Source organism: Lithobates pipiens, unplaced genomic scaffold (assembly GCF_037356315.1).
Source record: "Lithobates pipiens isolate NorthernLeopardFrog02 unplaced genomic scaffold, aLitPip1_a1.2 Scaffold_8, whole genome shotgun sequence".
NCBI lineage: Eukaryota > Metazoa > Chordata > Amphibia > Anura > Ranidae > Lithobates > Lithobates pipiens.
This window is the reverse complement of record NW_027507903.1, coordinates 92,670,430-92,691,587: the sequence shown is the minus strand read 5'-3', so window position 1 is coordinate 92,691,587 and position 21,158 is coordinate 92,670,430. Positions and strand designations below refer to the sequence as shown.

Below are 21,158 nucleotides of genomic sequence, written 5' to 3'. Positions count from 1 at the left end.
TTAGTGATGGATATGTGTTATCTTCACATGCACGCAGATTTTCTATGTTTAAATTGCCTCCACAGCCCCCTATTGGGGCTTCCTTCCACCCCAAACCCCATATCATGCATGGGGGCTGCCATTGCTTCTGTCTCACAACTGCATAAGACTCAGTGGGGGAAATTTACTAAAACTGAAGAGTGCAAAATCTGGTGCAGCTCTGCATAGAAACCAATCAGCTTCCAGGTTTTATTGTCAAAGCTTACTTGAAGAAGCTGAAGTTAGAAGCTGATTGGCTACCATGCACAGCTGCACCAGATTCTGAGTTATCCTGTTTTAGTAAAGCTCCCCTGATATATTTAAATATTATAAGTGGATGCCTAGAGACACAACAACAGAAAATCTGATGGCAAGGAGGGCACGGAAAACCCTGGAAAGATGAAAGTACTGTGATGCACCTCAACAGATGGTGGGTGAGATGCTCATAGCATTAAAAATAAAATAAAAGTGAACCTGTGTCCTATTTTGAACTTTTATATAGTAAAAATCCTACCTAAGAGAAAACACTACAAGGTGCCTGCTTCTACTTTCATTAGAATAATCTTCTGTGCTCTCTAATATAGTTTCCTTCCTTTTTTATCTTTATTTTTAATACTTGGGCCAGACTTACTACCTCAGTGGCCTTTAAAGTGGAACTAAACCCTACTACCCTTTCAGCCATGGAAGCTGCCATTTTAGTCGCTGTTTGATCTGCAACTGCCATGTTCCTGCACATATGAATAGTTATGACTCCAGCCATTTGATTTTTTGACAATGTGGTTGACAGCACAAGCAAATGTGACAGTTAGCATTCCCAGCATGCCTTAAACGTAACAGTTTTTTTAAATCATTAAATCAATGGGTTTAATTCTGCTTTAGCTAAATCCATCTAACAGTTTTAAAAACTGGCATGTGCCAGGAATATAACTATCAAATTAGCTTATGCTCTAAACTAAACTGTCAATCCATCAGATGGCTGGAGTAATAACTGATCGCATGTGCAGCACCATGGCAGTTGAAGATCAAGCAGAGGCTAAGATGGCAGCTTCCTTGGCAGAATATGATAGGAGGTTTTAGTTCCGCTTTAGGTCCCTCTTTTTTAAACAAGGAATGGCAAAAGAGATTAGGTTCAAATTTGTCCAAGGAATAATTTCTGGAACTTGAACTCCAAGCATATCAAACTCATCTCTAGATTACAGTTGGCAGAGCTTAGCCATCAAGTAAGGAAAAGTCAGATCCCAGTAAAAATGTGAAAATCAACCAGAGGAACATTTGAGAGACATTTATGGCTAATAAAAGTAATTACAGGAAGCCTTCTATCCAGCAGTACCTTTACTTTTTCAAAATTTTAAAAGAAGTACAGTTTCATGTCTAACACTGCTTGGGTTTCTTATGCCACTCGATTTGTTGCTGTACCCACAGAATGTACCCACAGAATGTGGCCTTCTGTTGGTTAGTTTTTCATGTTTAGAGAAAGAACCGTTGTTAATAATGCCTGCACATTAAACTACTTCATTTTTTACATGTAGGTCCTATTATCTGGTATCATTCTACCATAAAGAATCCCAAATGGAAAATACTCTGAGACAGTGAGCTGTTCCCACACTTTTTCAGATTCCCACTTTAAAGTGAGAAGATTTTTCCTGTCTCAATTTCCTCACAATTTGCTTAAAATTATGCCATTTCTTCTATTATGTCTGGAAACAGCCTCACATCTGCCCTCCACCTGTTTATGGTTTATTTTAACATTTTCTCACTTGGCAAGACATGCTATTAAAGCAAGTAAGCCTAGGCTTTCTGGGCTGATTTCTCAGACACCTCGGAAGGCCATGTTTAATCACAGGCTGCCAGTAATTACAATTATTGCACAAGTATAAACTGTGTGACAGCTTTGCCAGAGAGGTGACAACAAAGTAAATGCTAATTAACATTCCAATATTGAAGATAAACATGAGAAAAAGTTCTTTCCATCTATTTATTGTGGCTTTCATGGGAGAGATTAAACTATTCAACAACACAAGCGGAATGCACCAACACAAGCCAAAATCACTGGACTGAAATAATCCACACTTCAAAAAAGTTATTTGCTGGTGTCTAGCTCCATTCTTTATTTTTAGTTGTTAGGACACAGAAGATTAGTTCAATGACTAGGCTAAATTTTCTCCAAAAGGCAGCAAGTATGTCTTCTTTAAAAAAAATAACAATAGGGCCTGTGCTGGCAGGTTTTTGTTTGCTTCCAGTAGGTTTTGCATTATCATACAAGTCTATGGAAATGCAAAACTCATTAAATGTAGGTCAGAGGGAGGTCAACTGCAGGTCTAATGCACTGTCAATGAGTTCTGAATGAAAGCAGTGCCAAACTGATGCCATGGACACAAGCCCAAACCTGTGAACACAGGGCTTTATTTGGGAATCTCATGTTTCTCTGGATGCTTGTTAAATGTAAGTTATGCAACAGATATAAGCATTTTGTTCAACAGATTTGGCCAAACACCAATACCATGGACATCCTACTATGCAGAGGTTTTCCAATTTGATTCCAATAAAAAGGGAACAAGCTTTCACCTGTATGTGTGGTCCTTCTGTTGGTTTTGTATTGCAGAGCTTGAGTGGAATATTTAAAGTTAACTTGAACTTTGACAATGCAGGGTAAAACAACAGTTGTATTAAGTGCCTCTCCACAAGCTGTTGAGTTGACAATAGGCTTGTGCAATTAGTTTCGTTAAAAAAACGAAATTCGGCCGAATTTTGCATCTTTCGGACATTTGGATGCATCCGAATGTCCGAATAAAAAAATAACTAATAACGAATACGAAAGAAATATAACGAATGAATTTGAATGAATTCAAATTAATTTGGTATTTCTTTAAAGATCTAATGAAACAAAAGGTCAGCTCAAAGTAAATCTTATAGTCCAATCAGCTAATTAATTTTGTGTCGGAGGTTGGATTACTGGCAAAGTGCATTCCTGAAAACTGAGTTAGAAGGGTGTTGTATTGTATTTGAGCCGAGGAGAAGAGACGTTGTCATTGTGTGTGTTAAAAGATTCAATAAACAAACGACTTTCCAAACTACGAATCATTATCACGAATGTCTATACATACATAAATAGCGAATTTCAACGAATACGAACGAATGAATTAGACACTCTACGAATAATAACGAATTATCCGAAAAAAACGTATTAACGTAACATAACGAATATAACAGAACGAAATTATGTATTTTACGAATGACAACGAACCGAAACTAAACGAAATTTTCTGTTGTGCACAAGTCTAGTTGACAAGTGCAAAGAGAAAAGTTCCTGTGTAAACTCCAATTTAGCCTACTTAAATCTTACATAGGGCTTAGTACTTTTTATTGACCCCATAGGACAGCACTCTGGCTTGGGGATTGAACTCTCATGCTATTGCATGTAGGTCACTTTACTGGGGTCGTGATTGGAGCAACTGGGGTAAAAGTAGTGAGCAGGCAGAAAATTAAATCACCTTGTTTCTTTGCACTGTACATAAACTTAAGTCTATGTGTAATTTAAAAGTAAAGCATCACTTCTTTCAGGTTGTGCAGTGCTGGGCAGTATTTTTTCAGGAAATGGAGCCAGCAAGCTGTACTGCTCATGTGCAGTTGCCGACCAATAGAAATTAAGGGAAAAACTATCTACCTAGGTCAATAGTCATTCACTCAATTTAAAAGGCCAACCCTATATAAACCAAAAGCAAACAGGCAGGTCCTAACCATAGAAAAATCTGTCTATAACCACACTTTGGTTGCTCATACATGGCCAACACCAACGTTTAACCTTTGTTCAACCCAATTATCACTATTGCAGTGTGGCTTTAAATTCATTCATCAGTAATATTTTATGCCAACAGCAATTTAGACAACTCACACTGGTCTTGTGTGAAGCTGTCAGATGCTTTTACAGAAAGATTTAAAAACTGTAAATCTCCTTTAAACTGGGGATTTAAACTTGGCGGAATTTACAATTAAATGTACAACAAACTCATCTACAAAGTGCTTCCAGAGTGGAAAAGTGTCCAAAGATTAAACAATATAAATAGCTGCCTGTGCCTACTTTTTTGCTTTGTTTGCAGTACAGTCACACACTTCCCTTTACTATGGTTCACTTCTATTACAAACTGTCATGGTAAAAAATGTAATTCTTGTCGCTTAATAGGGAATTTGATAGCTCACAGTGCATGTCAAAAGTCAAAGGTCCAAATAGAAAAGTTCAGAACCCAGTGTGAAAAGTGAATCTCAATCCCAACTCATAAGTTGCCTGAAGAGCACCACAAGAAACTCAAAGGGCTATGTGCTCACCTCATGGATGAACCCTAATTATCTGTGTTCTCAACATCAAACATGGCCTCCAACCAATAAGCCAACTGAAAATGAGAAGAACTTCATAGTATTCACTGTTTAAACACCTTTTATTATTAAAAAAAACTGTAAGCAATGTATGCTGGCTCTTACAGCTCTTGGAACAGCGTGGCTTGACTACACATTTATGCTTAGATGTGAGTCGAGATGGCAGCTTGGTACTTTCATTCATTTTATCTGCTTGCTACCACTTTTAAATGTGAGTGCACACAGTTTTTTTTATATATTAATAGTGTTTAAATTATATGAAGTTCTTCTCTTTTTAAGCTGGGCTATTGGTTAGAGATGTTGAGAACTTCTATTTGGGAGTGTTTTGTACATCCATGGGATTTCTGAAAGCTTCACTGGCCCCTGTTATGAGGATCCATACATGGGGTAAGCGCATGCTCTTTTGGGTTTCTGGTGGTGGTCTTCATGCAACTTATGATTTGGGATTGAGTTTCACTTTTCACATTGGATTTTTGACTTTTCCATTTGGACTGGTATTTTGTGCATGGAAATTTGAGAACAGTTTTTTTTAAATGTTAATCATCACAAGGGCTAATTAATTATGTGTTTACGTTTGTTTACGTATATTTTGGACATTTTAGAATTACCTGAATTTGCACAAGTCATCAGAAACAAAAGTGTCGCAGATGCTTCATGAATTTTACGCAATACATTAAGAAGAGGGATTAACGCCAGAAAAGTTGTGCAGCAGCATTATTGAATTCCCCCAATATCTTTAGGAGCTGCCAATTGGATTTTTCTATTTGCTTATTTCTGCCTTCTTTCTCCTTTCAGCAGTCAATGTAGGCAATCTCATTGTCAGACATATTTAAAATGCAATTGGGGATGCAAGAAATAATGAAAATCTAATTAAGTCATCTAATCAAAGTTAATTAGGTGCAACGCAGTTTAAGTAATAAAATGTGTTTCTTTTTTCTACAATGATCGTATATGCGCACTAAATTTACAATTTCATGTTTACCTTTAGTTCTAGCTTAGCTTACACTTAAACGTGTTATTTTATAAGTCTTTAAAATCTGAATCTGAAGAATGTCAGCGCTAAAAGTTGTTTTAAAACCCAGAGTGAACTTAAGTGAACACATCCGTGAGGAGACATGTTTGCTAAGTGCTAGCAGATTAAACTGTCATTAGCAAGGGCTTTATGGGTAGAGGGCTTGGCTATTGTATAGTGAAACCCACTAAAATACAAAAGGCAAAAATGGCATGGAGTCCTGCCTTGCACCTAGACGCACGCGCAAAATATTGACGGTCAGCTAAGACTGTTTTGTGATGTTTTTGCACTAATAACCTGTTATCAGAGAAAACTTACTATGTCACCAAATGAGGAACATATGGTAAGATCTCCAACAACTGGAACATTGTTTTTCTTTGTTACCATGGTACTTATATGATCCCGTTCATGCCATGGTAAATTGTACAACAATAACACAGCAATTTATACATGGAATTTTATAAAGTGAGACATGTAATAATATCATGTAATACACAGTTTTTAGTTTATTTATCTAGTAACATATTAAAGAAGCATGTTTATTTTTTAAAAAGAAGAAAAGGTAACAAACAAAAAATAATAAAGACTAGAAATTCAAAATATGATCATCTTCTATCCCAGTGACATGCTCTTAAAAGTTATTTTATTGTTTGTTTGTTTTTTTTGTCCCATACAGTTATGATATGCCAAATAAAATATTTGGTTAACTAAAATAAATATTAAATAAAATATTTGGTTAAGATATTTGATTTTATATATATATATATATATATCACACTCGAGTAATTTGTTTATAACTGTACAGCTACGCTAAACAGCCTTCTTTAATTCCCAGAGATCCAATACAAATAAGGAACACAATTTTAAATCAGTCTATAGAGCCAGCCGAATTGAAACAACAGAGTCACTTATCCCCAAAAACTGCATCTGTTGACAAATGTTATGTACTTACGCACCTGCTGAGCTTGGAAGTCTCCCATCATGTCTGCGGATTCACAATGCAGCATATCCTTGTCAGAAAATGCATTAGAAACAAACAGTCAGTGAAGAAATAGAGAGGCAAAGAGAACATCAGAATTAATTACTGAGGGAGAAATAGGACAAAGCAGTATTCAGGCAGTGCAATGAATACACAAAATTCTAATAAAACAACAAGACAATGGAAAAGCACTACTGCATTGCAGGATGAAATAATGAAAGTTGGAGAAACCTTCTGGTACTCATTGCATACCCCAGAGGTAGGAGGTGGCAACGGGAGATTTAAACATTTAACTGCCTGCCTCCAATCGGTTCACATTTTTGCACTGCGGTAATGCACTCAACTGTGTGTTATGTGCGTTGGTGGGCTGCGGTGCCATTCATTCTTAAAGTGGAATTCCAGCTTAAACCTAACTAGCCTTAAAACTGTCCCCTCCCCCTCCTAACACCTATGCTAACTAACCTCTGTAATAAAGATATATATACTTACCTATTTTCTGCTTGCTCCGGTCTGATCACATGATCTCCCCTGTGTCAGCCAGTGGGGGCTGCAGGGGAATGGGCAGAATGCTCAACAACTGCTGGTAAAGCCTGGAGTGATGACATCACCCATAGGCTCCCATAGCCCATCCATTTTTGGTGCTCCCTCTTCCCCCCTGCAGCCACCACAGGCTGACACAGGGAAGATGGCTCATGTAACCAGACTGGAGCGGTGGTAAGTATATGCATCTTTTTCACACAGGTTAGGTGGGGGAGGAGACCGTTTTAAGGCTAGTTAGGTTTAATCTGGAATTCCACTTTAATGGAACCCAAACTTACTTTTCTATTGCAGTGCACCACAACAAACTGTAATATATTTCCATGTGTTGTGGTGTGGTCAATTGCAATAAATAGTACATGACACTTTTTCGTACAATTTGTTGTGGTAGGAGGACCACTGAAATACATTTGCTGCCTTAACGCGTTGCAACTTAGCTCATGGAGGAACACATATCAACGTATATGCATTACTGCAGTGCAACAATGTGAGCCTAGCCTTATTACCCATTTAGTAGGCAAGTATGGGAGTATTTTTTCTGTCAGTTCCAGGAAAGGAGCACAATAAATATAACAATACTTGACCCAATAATGGCCCATTCAGTGAGTTGGAAGGTTTATTTGGAGACAGATTGCAAATAAAAGGCATCTGTCACCTATACATAAATACAAAATAGCCATTTTGTATGATAATCATCTGATCAATTTACAACAAACTAGCTATAGGCAAAAGGCAAATTCCCGTTCCTAAGTACACTGGCTTTTAAAGTGTGTATAAAAAATACTTTTGACTATCCAAACACTTTAAAGTGATTGTAAAGGATCGTTTTTTCTTTTTTTTAAATAACAAACATATCATACTTACCTCCACTGTGCAGCTCGTTTTGCACAGAGTGGCCCCGAACATACTCTTCTGGGGTCTCCCGGCGGCTCTCGCAGCTCCTCCCCACATCAGCTACCCCCTAGGAGAAGCACTCTCCCAAGGGGGTTACTTTGCGGGCGCGTTACCGAGTCCAGCATTTAAATCCATAAACACGAATGCTGGACTCGGCCCTGCCCCCCCGCATCATTGGTTTTGATTGACAGCAGCGGGAGCCAATGGCTGCACTGCTATCAATCTATCCAATCAAGAGTCGAGACCCCGTGGAGAGAGGGACAGCATGTCCCCGTTGAGGAGATGAAAGGGCTCAGGTAAGTAAAACGGGGGAGGCTGGGGGGCCGGTGACTTCCAGGTGTTTTTTCACCTTAATGCCATAAAAGTTTGGGATTTTTTTTTTTTCCAATGTTTAAATACCTTCAGGCTTTCTGAAGCGTTGAACTTCCATATTACCTCGCTGTGGCAAGGTATGACAAGGGACACAAACGATTGCATATGTGGTTTATGCCAATTTGCATTGCATAGGCTGCGATTATCAGGGGGTACTTAAAAAAAAAAAAAAATTATATATATATGGCTAGAGCTCCGCTTTAAGGGTTTAATATAGGGCAAAACAACAACCAACCCATAAAAACTGAAATTCATCTTTCATTTTATTTGATACTCAAGGCTATTGATAAAAGCTAAATTGCATTTCTTTCCAGGCACATCACTGCTTTTTATCACATTAACCCCATGTTCTTTGTTACTGAATGATGTCCATGATTTCTAGTGAAATTATAGCTTCAATAACAATATATCAAAATGGCCAATTCAACTGTAAACATGCCGCAGATTTGCTTTAACTTAAAAGTTTAAAGGGTCACACATCTTACATTAAAGTTTAATGCCTTAAATCGGTGACCTCACAACCAATATATTCTGTTTTGATTTCCCATAAAAAAAGAAAAAAAAAGGAAACACAATTTGATTTACGCATTTGATACTCTTTGTTATTTTTGACAGTTTATTTTCGGCAGCAGTACTTCTTCTAATGAAAATCATGACGGACTTTTATATTGAACTGCTTTTAATCTTTCAATGGTTTAATCTGGACTTAAAATAAGTACAGCCATGACAAAGAACCTACTTTTTCTATGAAAGCATATTTATATGCTCCTAATCCATGCTTTCCTATCAAAGCTGAGTATCAGGCACAGTAAAACATATACATTCATAACCTGTTTTATGTGAAAACTATATTGTAAGGTTTCCGTTCCAAGGATATGAACGACAGACTCATCTGCTGCCTACAAGATCTTGGAATTGCTTATAAAAAATACTGCCTAGTAGTATAGCTTGTAGAATACTGCAGCATTAAAGCCGAAGATTAAAGGGATATTATTTAATCATTGGAAAAATACACACTTTTCGAGCTACAGACACTATTCGTTTGGAAGCTGCCTCTGATAGATAAGAAGCCCAGTGTTTCATGTAAATGAAGCTTTGCCATTGCTGTGATTGAATCCGCAGCGTAAAGTGTCCTAATTTTGCTGATCTGTAATGAATGAATCACTTATAATGACTTACATTAAAGATTGTTCATTGGGTGATTCATGTTTCTCTCTTTTTCTCGCTGAAATGAAAGCAAACTCACCCTGAAATGATCCTTAACAGGATATGCTTCAATTTATTTTTTTACAGAATCCAATAGACAACAATGACCTCAGTGTGTATGTGAAAGCCACGTACAAATAAGAAGACACTGTTTTACTAAGAAATGTATATTATTTGTGTGTCATCCTTTAACCAGCTATTAAAGGAGCTATTGTGCAATAAAAGTACTGCTTATAAACCCGAAAAGGACACATCTAATAACAAGACACAAAGGACAATGATGTGCCATAACCTAGCAACCAATTCTATATCAGGAGGTTAGCCGTCTAGAAATGGCTAAAGACTGAATTCTAGGGGTTGATTTACTAGGCAAATAGACTGTTCACTTTGTTGGTGAATTATCCTCACAGCTTAGTGAATGAGGTGATGCTCTTTTGACTTTTATAATCCAATTATGTACAAGCAAACATTTTTTGATTGGGTATTCTTTGCAAGTGAAAATTCACCACATTGCCAAGTAAACAGCCTATGTGCCATTATTAAATCACCCCTAGCTTCTAGTTTGTTGCTAGTGATTATAGTTACATAGTTAAAGGGGAGCTCCATCCAAAAAAGGAAGCTCTGTTTTTTTGCATCCTCCCCCCCCTCCGCTGATACATTTGACATTTTTCATGGGGGTGGGGCAGGTACCTGGTTTTAACAGGTACCCACTTCTGGCTGACTTTGCTGTGTCAAACTCATCCAGAAGTTTGGCTCCCCTGCCCTTTCTCCCACCTCGGGGTCATTCACAAAGTGCAGCGTGCTTTGTGCATGTGCAGTAGGAAATCGGCTGTACATACATAGGACCCATTCACACCAATGCATTGCAGTAGGCTTCACTGCTGGTTTCTAGTGCCTGGGATGATTGAAAAATCAGCTTGGGCGAAGACACCGCTGGATTTGTGGACAGGTAAGTATCCTAATATTAAAAGGCAGCAGCTACACTATTTATAACTGCTGACTTCTTTTTTTCTGAAGGAGCCTGGAGCTCCGCTTCAATCTGGTTGAAAAAATACACAAAGGTTTGACATTCCCCCAAAACCCAAGGCCTCATCTCTCTATTATACTTCTCCATACTAAACAACTTTAACTCGTGTACCCCCATCTTATTGCTCCAACTGGGAAAGGGACTTTGATGCCACACAAACCCCTGAGACTTGGAATAAAATCTGAGAAGCATTATTCCATTCCTCCCGTAATGTAACAACTTTAGAAAACTGCTTTCAAATATTGTCCCAGTGGTATTTTACACCAGCTAGAATTGCTAAATGCCTCCCTGCCTACCCTTCTACATGCTTCATGGGATACTCAAACCTAAGAGTCATGAAACATATATGGTGGATATGCCCTGAGGTCAAACAACTGTGGATAAGGGTCTATAACATGGTCAGGAGGTGTCCAGGAGTCCCTTGAGCTGTGTCTAATGTACTTTCCATTTAATGATGCATGCGTAATTCTAGGACCAATACCTATACATTTGGCACATCATATTTTTTTTTGGGGGGGGGGAATGGGTACCTGGTTTTGATAGCTACTCACTGCCCTACTTCCAGACCAATTGAGTGGAAGTTTGCCCCCTCCCCCGCCTTTCCCTGCAGCCTTCTGGTACACTTTACAGGTCCCAGAAAGCTGCGGGACCAATCAGATGGTTGCTTGGCATGCGCAGGGAGCAGCCGGCTGTGAAGCCACAAGCAGTCACAGCCAGCTGCCCACAGCTAGTAAGTCGGTGCTGGGGACCAAAGCCTGATAAAGAAACCAGTTGAGTGAAGACAGCACTTGATCCTGGGACAGGTGAATATCCTCATATTAAAAGTCAGCAGCTACAGTTTTTTTACCCATTTAATATTTATCAAGTGATGGAAAAAATGCAGAACAAATTGATAAACTGGTCAGGGATTATTTTATTAGGGCTCCATCACACCAGGGTGGTTTGTGGCGGTACATTTAATGCAAGCGTGTTATGACGGACATTAACAACTTCAGCCCGGAAGGATTTGCCCTCTTAAATGACCAGGCCACTGCGTCACTTTAGCTGACAATTGCGCGGTTGTGCGATGTTGTACCCAAACAAAATTGACATACTTTTTTTCCCACAAATAGAGCTTTCTTTTGGTGTTATTTGCTCATCTCTGCTTTTTTTTTGCGCTATAAACAAAAAAGAGTTACATTTTTGAAAAAAAAAACTATATTTTTTACTTTTTGCTATAATAAAAATAAAACAATAAAAATTTATAAAAACGAATTTCTTCATCAGTTTAGGCCAATATGTATTCTTCTACATATTTTTGGTAAAAAGAATTGCAAAAAAGCGTATATTGATTTGCTTGTGCAAAAGTTATAGGGTCTACAAAATAGGGGATAAATTTATGGCATTCTTATGCCATTTTTTTTTTTTCACTAGTAATAGTGGCACTCTGCAATTTTTAGTGGGACTGCAACATTGCAGGGGACAGATCGGACACTTTTGACATATTTTTGGGACCATTGACATTTATACAGCGATCAGTGCAATAAAATGTAAATGCCACTGGCAGGGGAGGGGTTAACACTATGGGGTGATCAAGGAGTTAAGTGTGTTTCCTAGGGGTGTTCTAACTGTGAGGGGATGTGACTGATTAGAGGAGGAGCCAGATCATTGTTCCTACTTAGTAGGAACAGACAACCTGTTTCTCCTTCCCTGTCAGAACAGGGATTTGTGTGTTTACACAAACACACAACACCTTGTGTATTCCCTACCCCTGAAGCACTGCTGCCATCTTCCCCCTTACCTTCTGCCAGCTGCGTCAGGGCAGCTGGTAGAAGGGCACAGGAGGATCAGGTTCAGAATAGAGAGCAGGTGGGGGAGTCATATTTACTGACCCTTTACCTTCCCTGAATGAACACAGTGCGTGATCGCCACCGATCACATCTGTGTTCATTCATAACTGAAGCATAGTAAACTGTGTTTACTATATTTCAGTTTGTGAATGCACAGGAAGTTGCTGTACAATGAACACTTCCTGTTCATTCACTCTCCAGCTGAGGCTGCAGAGAAAGGAACTGAGGAATCTTTGTCCTTAGTCCCTTTCTCTGTCTCTGCTTTGCTCTCTCTTTCGGGTTTGCTCTCTGAAGAGCAATTTGACAGGTGGTGAGGAGGTTTATTGCCTCCTCACAACTGCTTTAACCCCTTCAACCCAGCACTAGAGTGCCACAACTGTGTTCATTGCATGCAGTTGTAGGGTGCTTGCAGCGCAGTGCCATTCACTTGAATAGGCTGCTTTCGACAGGTGGTATAATATGTGCTGTGGCTGTAAACTAAGGCATCAAGCATCTGTACACCCCCAGCCTCTGCAGGTAAGGTGGGTAGCAGGTGGGGGACAGTAAAAGTGCAGCGCAACCACAGGGTTTTACCACCACTAGTTTATTAAGCCCCTGCTAGCTGAAGCCGTCCTCTTGTAATGTGTTTGGTGAATACAGAGACTGTACAATTCTGTGTGAGTTATCTTTTCATGCAACAAATCTGCAAACACTCATATAAAGGATACTACTTCATAATACAAGGTCTGCGAGTCGTTACTCCCCAAGTAAGGTGCCCAACTTAGGCCTTGCTTGCACTCTACTGCAATGCATTGGTGTGAATGGGTCCTATGTATGCACTTTCTGACAGCATTACAAAAGTCTAAATTCTAACAGATAATAACAAAGTTAATATCCTCTTTTTGGTTTTTCATCTTTACCTCCTTTTGATATAATGGCGCAGATTCCGTCCCTTTGGTAGAACTTCGGTTTGGGCAATATTCTCATAATTACATTACAGGCCCTGCGTGGTCGCCCTGATAAGGTTTTCTATGCTACAGTGGCTCTGATGAAAAAAGAACATCCTTCAAAACTAGTCAGCCGGCAGGAACCCTGGTGGGGTCTTCCATGAGCTAGAGGCTTTGACAAAGCTGGGAGATTGTAGCCAATTGCAGTGGCTTGATGAGTGATTTTACTACCTATACTTGTGAGTACCGTATATACTCGAGTATAGGCCGACCCGAATATAAGCCGAGGCCCCCAATTTACCCCCAAAAAAACTGGCAAACTTATTGACTCGTGTATAAGCCGAGGGTGAGACATGCCTGTCCATCCCTGTGTGTGTGTCCGTCCATCCCTGTGTGTCCGTCCATCCCTGTGTGTCCGTCCATCCCTGTGTGTCCGTCCATCCATCCCTGTGTGTGTGTGTGTCCATCCATCCATCCATCCCTGTGTGTGTGTGTCTCCATCCATCCATCCATCCATCCCTGTGTGTGTGTGTCTCCATCCATCCATCCCTGTGTGTGTGTGTCTCCATCCATCCATCCATCCCTGTGTGTGTGTGTATCCATCCATCCCTGTGTGTGTGTGTCTCCATCCATCCATCCATCCATCCCTGTGTGTGTGTCTCCATCCGTGTGTGTGTGTGTGTGTGTGTGTGTGTGTGTGTGTGTGTGTGTGTGTGTGTGTGTGTGTGTGTCCAGCCTACCTGTGTCCCGAGCCTTTGTCCCGAGCCTCCGTCCCGTGCCTTGCCTCCTTGCCTCCGTCCCGTGCCGTGCCTTGCCTCCGTCCCGTCCCGTCCCGTGCCGTGCCGTGCCTTGCCTTGCCTTGCCTCCGTCCCGTGCCCTCTTCGTCGGCGCCTCGGCGGCCATTGTAAAATTCAAAAGCTGCGCCGCCGCCTTCGCCTGTGATAGGCGGAACACTGAATTTCCCAGCAGCCTGTGTTCCGCCTATCACGGACATCGTATCATCCTCGTCCGTAGTACGAGGATGATACGATGTCCGTGATAGGCGGAACACAGGCTGCTGGGAAATTCAGTGTTCCGCCTATCACAGGCGAAGGCGGAGCCGGAGGCGCGGCTTTTGAATTATAGAATGGCCGCTGTCTGTCTGCTCGACACGCTGATCGAGCGGGCAGACAGCGATGACTCGAGTATAAGCCGAGGGGGGCACTTTCAGCCTCAAAAAAGAGGCTGAAAATCTCGGCTTATACTCGAGTATATACGGTAGTTACATTTGATTTGCCTTCAATTAATTTTACGTTGGATAATGTACTAGGCCAGTGCACACTCAGTTTTTATCTTTTTTCAATAGTGTTTTGAGGACAACCCAAGTCCTAGAGCGAAGCAAGGCTGTGCAATAACATCCTCCTGTGACAGTAGAACTCTTTTCCGATTTGGACTATCACATCAATGCACATGAGAATATCGTTGTTGACATTCACATCAGTCCCTGCCTTCAAGGAGCTTGCAGTCTAAAGTCCCCTACCTTACATTCATACATACACATACTGGGGCCAATTTAGACAAGAGTCAATTAACCTACCAGCAGGTCTTTGAAGTGTGGTAGGAGAACGAAGTACCCAGAGGACACCTACGCAGACACAGGGAGAACATGCAAACTCCAAGCAGGTAGTTGGGATTTGAACCAAGTGCTGCTAGGCGGACGTGCAAATCACTTAGTCACTGTGCTGCCCCCAACTGTTTCAGAAATGCCCATTTTTTTTTCAATTTAAATTTGTGTAAATAACGGGAGAAAGTCAGGTGAATTTTGGGTGAAAACATCAATAGGTAAACCTGCCTGGCTAATAGTTAATACTGTGGCTTGAAGCTCCACAATGGCCCTTTAAAAAGGATGCTTCGGAAGCAGACACATACTAAAATACTTATTTTGACAGATACAGAAGAACTGCTAAGTAAGAAGCATATAATTCACCTGTTTGGCAGACAATCTCTTTGCAGTTTCAATAAATTTCTGATACCCATTTAGTAATTAACCGTCACACACATAAGCATTTAGACAGGAAAACATGCCAACATTCATTATACAACAAACCAACTACATAAAAATATGAAAAAAAAAAAACTTTTTAATCACAATAGTTACTTTGGTTGTTTGAAACTCATTATTAAATTCATGGTGATTGGCAATATTCTCATCATCTTAAATATACTAATTAAATTCATGGTGATCGACAATATTATTCATCATTTTAAATATGCAGTACATTACACGAAACAGCAAAATGTAAGTAACCTCTGGGTGATGCTCTCTGTAATCCAGATTATGTACAGCATATGTTTGCATTTCCCTAGCCTTCAGCCATATGTCTAAGATATTATTTGCTCTGTAATGAAAACCATTGGTGGTAAATGAGATAGATAGTAAGCTGGAAGCTTCTCTGGGTATCAGCTGTCTTTTATGATAAGCCTTATTTAAAAGAGAGGAAAACCAAAATCTTGTTTCTACAATTTTTTTTTTTAAAAGGAAACTTGCCAGGACAGCTGTTGACCTGTCACAGCCAAGTCGCCAATCCCATGCTGGAGACTACCACTGTCCTGATTCTGATCTTAGGTTAGCCACATTACTGTGCATGCTACTAGTTAGATCTGTTCTGGTCCCTAACTTGGGTAACCTCCATGAGATAGTTTCTATCACTGTTTAAGAGACATGGCTATGACAGATAACAATGTGAGAAGTGGGTTTCTTAATTTTCAGGAGCAGAACACTGGTTCCTTTTCTCGGTTGGGAAAATGCGGTTACTAGTTCGTGATGTAATAAAGTACAGTGAGAGGGATCCTTTCACTCCCAGGTTGAATCTCACCTGGTTTATCAGGCTTGTCCCCAGTAGAAGACAGGACTCTCCCTAACTGCTAATGCTTTTCTGGTAGGAATGGGGCTGCATTTGTCTGGCCAGGGGCTGAGAGGTGCCAGGAGCTCCCACTGATGTGCCCCCTGAGAATGGCGTTCCAGGGGTGCCAGAAAAATTATTTTTGGAAGTGGTACACATTGATTTTTCTCACTGGCATTTGGATTACCTCGTGTTACACTTTACTTGCCCACGCCGCTTGAGTGGAAATTTTGACAAGTTTATAGCAATATTAATAGGGACTCAAAGGCCCGCTGTGTTATTGCACATAGCACTTTTTTATTTCTCAGTATTTATTAATGAACATTTACACTGCATTTTTATTTTTTGTTTTGTTTTTTTATTTACGCATAGAGAGAGATTGTGCAGGTTATTCGGGCCTGCCCTGCCCTGCCCTCCCTTCCACTCATGCCAACGGGAGGATCTGTGGCCTTCTAGTCTTTTGCTCCTTACCAACCTGGTGGCCTCTCATCAGGACAGCCCCTTACCAAGTATTTGGAGTAAGTCTTGAAATGAACAAGGGTTATCTTGATGGCCCAGACAAAGCCAACATGTGTCAAGGATTCAGAAGGGCTGCTTCATCAGCCTTAAAACTTACTGTATACCAGGAGGCTACTGAACCATTGATCAGAGCAGGCAGTGTATCCCAATACATATTCCTAAGTTTCATTTTGTGCCTCCTCCAGCTATAAGCCTCAATGAACTACACCTCTAAATCCTTTAAATTTACTGCCATTTATTCAGACTCTACAACTAATAATTTTTCATTTGCATGTGTTTTCATAGCAGTTACTCTTCCTTATCACACTAGTGTGAAGAAGAGTGATGCATTCCAGATAATAAAAGAGAAGTATAAGATCCATATATATATATATAAAACAAATCCTTATACTTACCTAGCTGGATGCAGCATCTATACAATTCTGCACCTGTCCCCCGCCACCTCTGCACAGAGAACTGAGCAATAAAACACTGCTGTTTGCTCAGTTCGTCCCTCAGCTCTGAACTGAGAGCTCTGTCAGTCAAGGGCTCTCTGCTCTACCTATCCAGCGCTCACTGGAGCACTGGGCTGAGTGGGGAGGGAGCAGCTGGCTCAGTCTCCCAGCGGCACAGCTGAGAGGCTGAGCCAGCCGCTGATCCAGGCATCTGGGTGAATCACAACTGTAAATTTGATATCTTTCCCCAGTCTGGATCAGCTGAATGACAAATGAACTGCACTGCTGTAATCCATAGGAGAATTAGGGCCAAAAATGCTTTGGCCTTACTTCTCCTTTAAGGCTAGGATTGCCACCTTTTTTCGTAGCCAAACCCCAACACTTAAGCAGCACACAGAATAATTTTTTTTGTAAAGGGGAATGCTGTGGGCTCTGCTGTAAAGGGAAACTCTGATGTAAAGGGGGTTCTGCTCACCAAAGCACCCACTTACATCAGAGTTTCCAGTATTCCCCCTTAAATCAGGGTTCTCAAAGCCCCTCTTACATCGGAGTCTGTGGAGCACCCCTTACATTTGAGTCCTGCTTACCTCAGTGTACTCACTCGCTAGGAGGCAGAAGAGACAAGCGAGGGAGGGGGGATATTTCAGTCACATAAAATTAATGGTGAGCTCACTCACCTAAGGATGGAGGCTCAGGCATCGGCACCTTTCATCCACGATGTATCTGCCAGCTGCTGGGCTTCAAATTTCCTGCCTACACATCAATTTTCTGAGGCACAGCACATCAGGGATTGGAGTGTGGCTGGGCAGACAGAGAGGGATAGTGGTGGGAAGAGGAGGAGCAGATTGAGCCCTCTCTCCCACTTGTGCGAGGGGTAGGGGAATAGGGGAACTATGTTGGCTCTGGCAGTGTGAAAGAGTGTCACTCTCCTTAGACAACTCCAACCAGCCCTCCAGACGATTGGTAACCCTGGTGCATATGTAGTTGTGGTACTCGGTTACTTGGGGAGTGATATAAATATGGAGGGTTTGGATTTCCCCTGTTTATTATACATTTGTATTAACTTGTCTATTCCTATAATTAGCTAGTCTATCAAAGCTCTGAATAAAGTTATTGGTAATGGTACAATAACAGCTATAATAATAATAATAATAATAGCTATAAAAATGAACACACATCTTAACCGCCTAAGGACCGCCCCCATATACTGTGGCAGGACGGCCCTTTAGCGCAAAATCACGTACTTGTATATGACTCTCTTCTTCGGCTCTGGGGCACGTGGCGCCGCAGCTCCACTCCCGCTGTCATTGAACACAGAGGGAGACAATCAGTGGGTCTGGCGGATCATTCATAGAGGCAGAACTGTGGTCTGCCTATGTAAACATGGCAGACCGCTGTTCTGCCAGAAAGGAAAATGGAGATCTCATGTTTCTACTAAGCGGAAACATGGATCTCTGTTTTCGGTTAGTCAAAGCACTGCCCCTACAGTTAGAAAGCACACATAGGGAACACATTTAACTCTTTGATTGCCCCTGATATTAGCCCCTTCCCTGACAGTATCATTTGTGCAGTGACAGTGCATTTTTTTAGCACGGATCACTGTACTGGTGTCACTGGTCCACAAAAAGTGTCACTTACTGTCAGATTTGTCTACCAAAATGTCGCAATCCCACTAAAAATCGCTGACCACCCTCATTGCTAGTAAAAAATATAAAGAAAAAAAAGTCCCTAAATCTATCCCATAGTTTGTAGACGATATTACTTTTGCGCAAACCAATCAATATACGCTTGTTGGTATTTTTTTTTACCAAAAACATACATACATACCAAAAACAAATACATATTGGCCTAAATTTATGAAGAAATTTGATTTTTAATTTTTTTTTATTGGGTTTTTTCAAAATTGCTGGTCTTTTTTGTTTATAAGGCAAAAAAATTAAAAAAAACACAGAGGTGATCAAATACCACCAAAAAAAGTGCCATTTGTGGGAAAAAAAGGACATCAATTTTATTTAGGTATAGTGCTGCATCAACCGTGCAATTGTCAGTTAAAGTAACTCCGTGCCGTATTGAAAAAAATGGCCCGGTCATGAAGGGGGTAAAACCGTCCAGAGCTCAATTGGTTAAATAAACAAGGGTCTCAATTATGTCCCCAAGAAAGTGAGAATACTAACATAAAAACACTAAAAGTAGACTCCAGAGCAATAAAGCAAAAGAATATAGATGATACTTTACGTAAGGGCATCCTCTGTATTCAGTATCTTCAGGTGGGCTCAAAGGGCAAGAAGCCAAGAGCAAAGATAAAGAACTTTAGGCTGATCATTACTTTTAAAGCCCACTCAAACACCACCCACACAACACCCACTGTCCGCTTATCTAACCATCTGTATCCAATAAGAATCTTTAAGAGGTCGTCCTTCCTAATCACCAGGAAGTATATTCTTCTCTTCCCGTCATCCAGGTAGTATGCTGTAATGTTCACTAGGTGCAGCATTCGTCCATGAATCACTGTTACTTGACCCGGGTCATCCTTCAGTAACAACTGGCCTTTTATCTTCTGTAACTCAGGACATTTAAATTGGCACCGCCACCCAGGAGGTCTTATCTGGTGCTTCTCTACCCCCTCCCCCCCATACCTCACATCAGGAGGCCTTGCGAGAACATCCTGTTAGGATAAACATCCCCATTTATGACTCCTTGCTGGTTAAATGATCTGTACTGGCATTTCAAGATGACATTTTCCAACACAGGCCAAATGGCTATATCCGCCAGCCATTAAAACTCTAGAAGTATGATATTAAACCATGTTGCCTTCCAACAGGGTGCCACAGACTGGTCTGAATATTGTGTCTTTGAGTTTTGGGGGGTGAATCCTGGGCAGGTGGCAATCCTAATTGTAGCACTTTCTATTCATACTCATTGCTTACAAACAACCTGATTGATTTTTTTTTCAGGTAGTGATCATAGTGCCATCATTACCTGCAGCCTTTTTCTGTTCTGATACCCTTGCAGCCTACTGCTGGTGCATTTGCCAAATTTTGTCCACTGCTTGAAGCAAAAATAATACTTGTACAATTGTCAACACAAAAGAACGCCAGCCACTTCGCCATCCTGTATTATGCATTGTTTGTGCTAAATTCCTGTACAACTGCCAAGACAAAGCTGCCTGCCACTTGGTCATCCTTCATTTTGTATTTCTTGCAGCAAGGCTGGCCCTTGGTTAATTGTTATTTTTCAATTTCAGGAAAAAAACAAAAAAAACTTTACTTGCTAGTATTTGACATTAATACAGTATTAACCCACAATTCCAGTGCATTTTCCAGAAAGTAATACAGAATGCCACCAGCATTTCTTTCTTAGCTGGCAAAATGAAATAAACAAGCATCAAGTACAAACAGAAAGGCGAGCTAGCAGTGTCCTCTGTTGGCTGTTTGTAAAATACATTTCCAGTATGGTGACTATTGAGAGAGTGTCAGAAACAAAATGCCACAGGCAAAGAGTAGAATAGAAAAAGTCAATAATTGAACCAATGTTTTCACTGTGGCGCTGATGATTAGTGTGCATCTCAGATCCAGAATGTTTCTGCTGATTTTGCCAATGGCTTTTAAGAAATACGTGTTTCCAGCACAGCAGTTTCCTATTCTGAGCATGAATTGCAGGGCTACACTGGGTGGCAAAGCTAAATAAACCTCAGGACAGGTAAAACAGGTTATTTTATGTATGTTGTCCATGTAGCTATTTATTTGGAATTTGGTTTAAAGTCTGTCACTGAACAACCCCCCCCCCCCAACCCCAACTCATCAATACCTCCTGGCAGAGTGAAGACCAGTGATCCACTGCTGCAGATCAGGCCAGTCTTGTTGCAATGGCAGGGAAGTGTACATGTCATTGCCCTGCCACCCAGAGGGACCCAGCATGTCATGTTATCATGGATTTAGGTAAGTACTTGAAGCATTTTGTTTCCTTATTTATTTATTTTTATTCTTGAGACACTTAGCAAGAGAGGAGAGCGGGGGGGGGGGGGGGGGGGTAATGTTTGTGAAGGAGATTCTTGAAAAAGGATCTGGTATCAAAGCTAACCTATGCTTTGCATGGATTGCAATAAAGGAGATTTGCCTGAATGCTACCCTTCCCCACAGCACAACCCCCCCT

General features: G+C 40.7%; 1 protein-coding gene across 9 annotated transcripts in view; it reads right to left on the bottom strand.

The window, feature by feature from the left end:
* Positions 1 to 21,158, bottom strand: part of TJP1 (tight junction protein 1) — a 738,699-nt gene that overhangs the window by 440,499 nt on the left and 277,042 nt on the right. For 7 of the 9 annotated variants that reach the window (XM_077473241.1, XM_077473242.1, XM_077473245.1 and 4 more), the window contains one exon: positions 6,358 to 6,411. The exons of the other annotated variants lie outside the window; for them this stretch is intronic. In XM_077473241.1, coding sequence (XP_077329367.1) covers positions 6,358 to 6,411 — 54 coding nt within the window. The remainder of the gene's footprint in view (positions 1 to 6,357; positions 6,412 to 21,158) is intronic. 9 annotated transcript variants of the gene reach the window in all.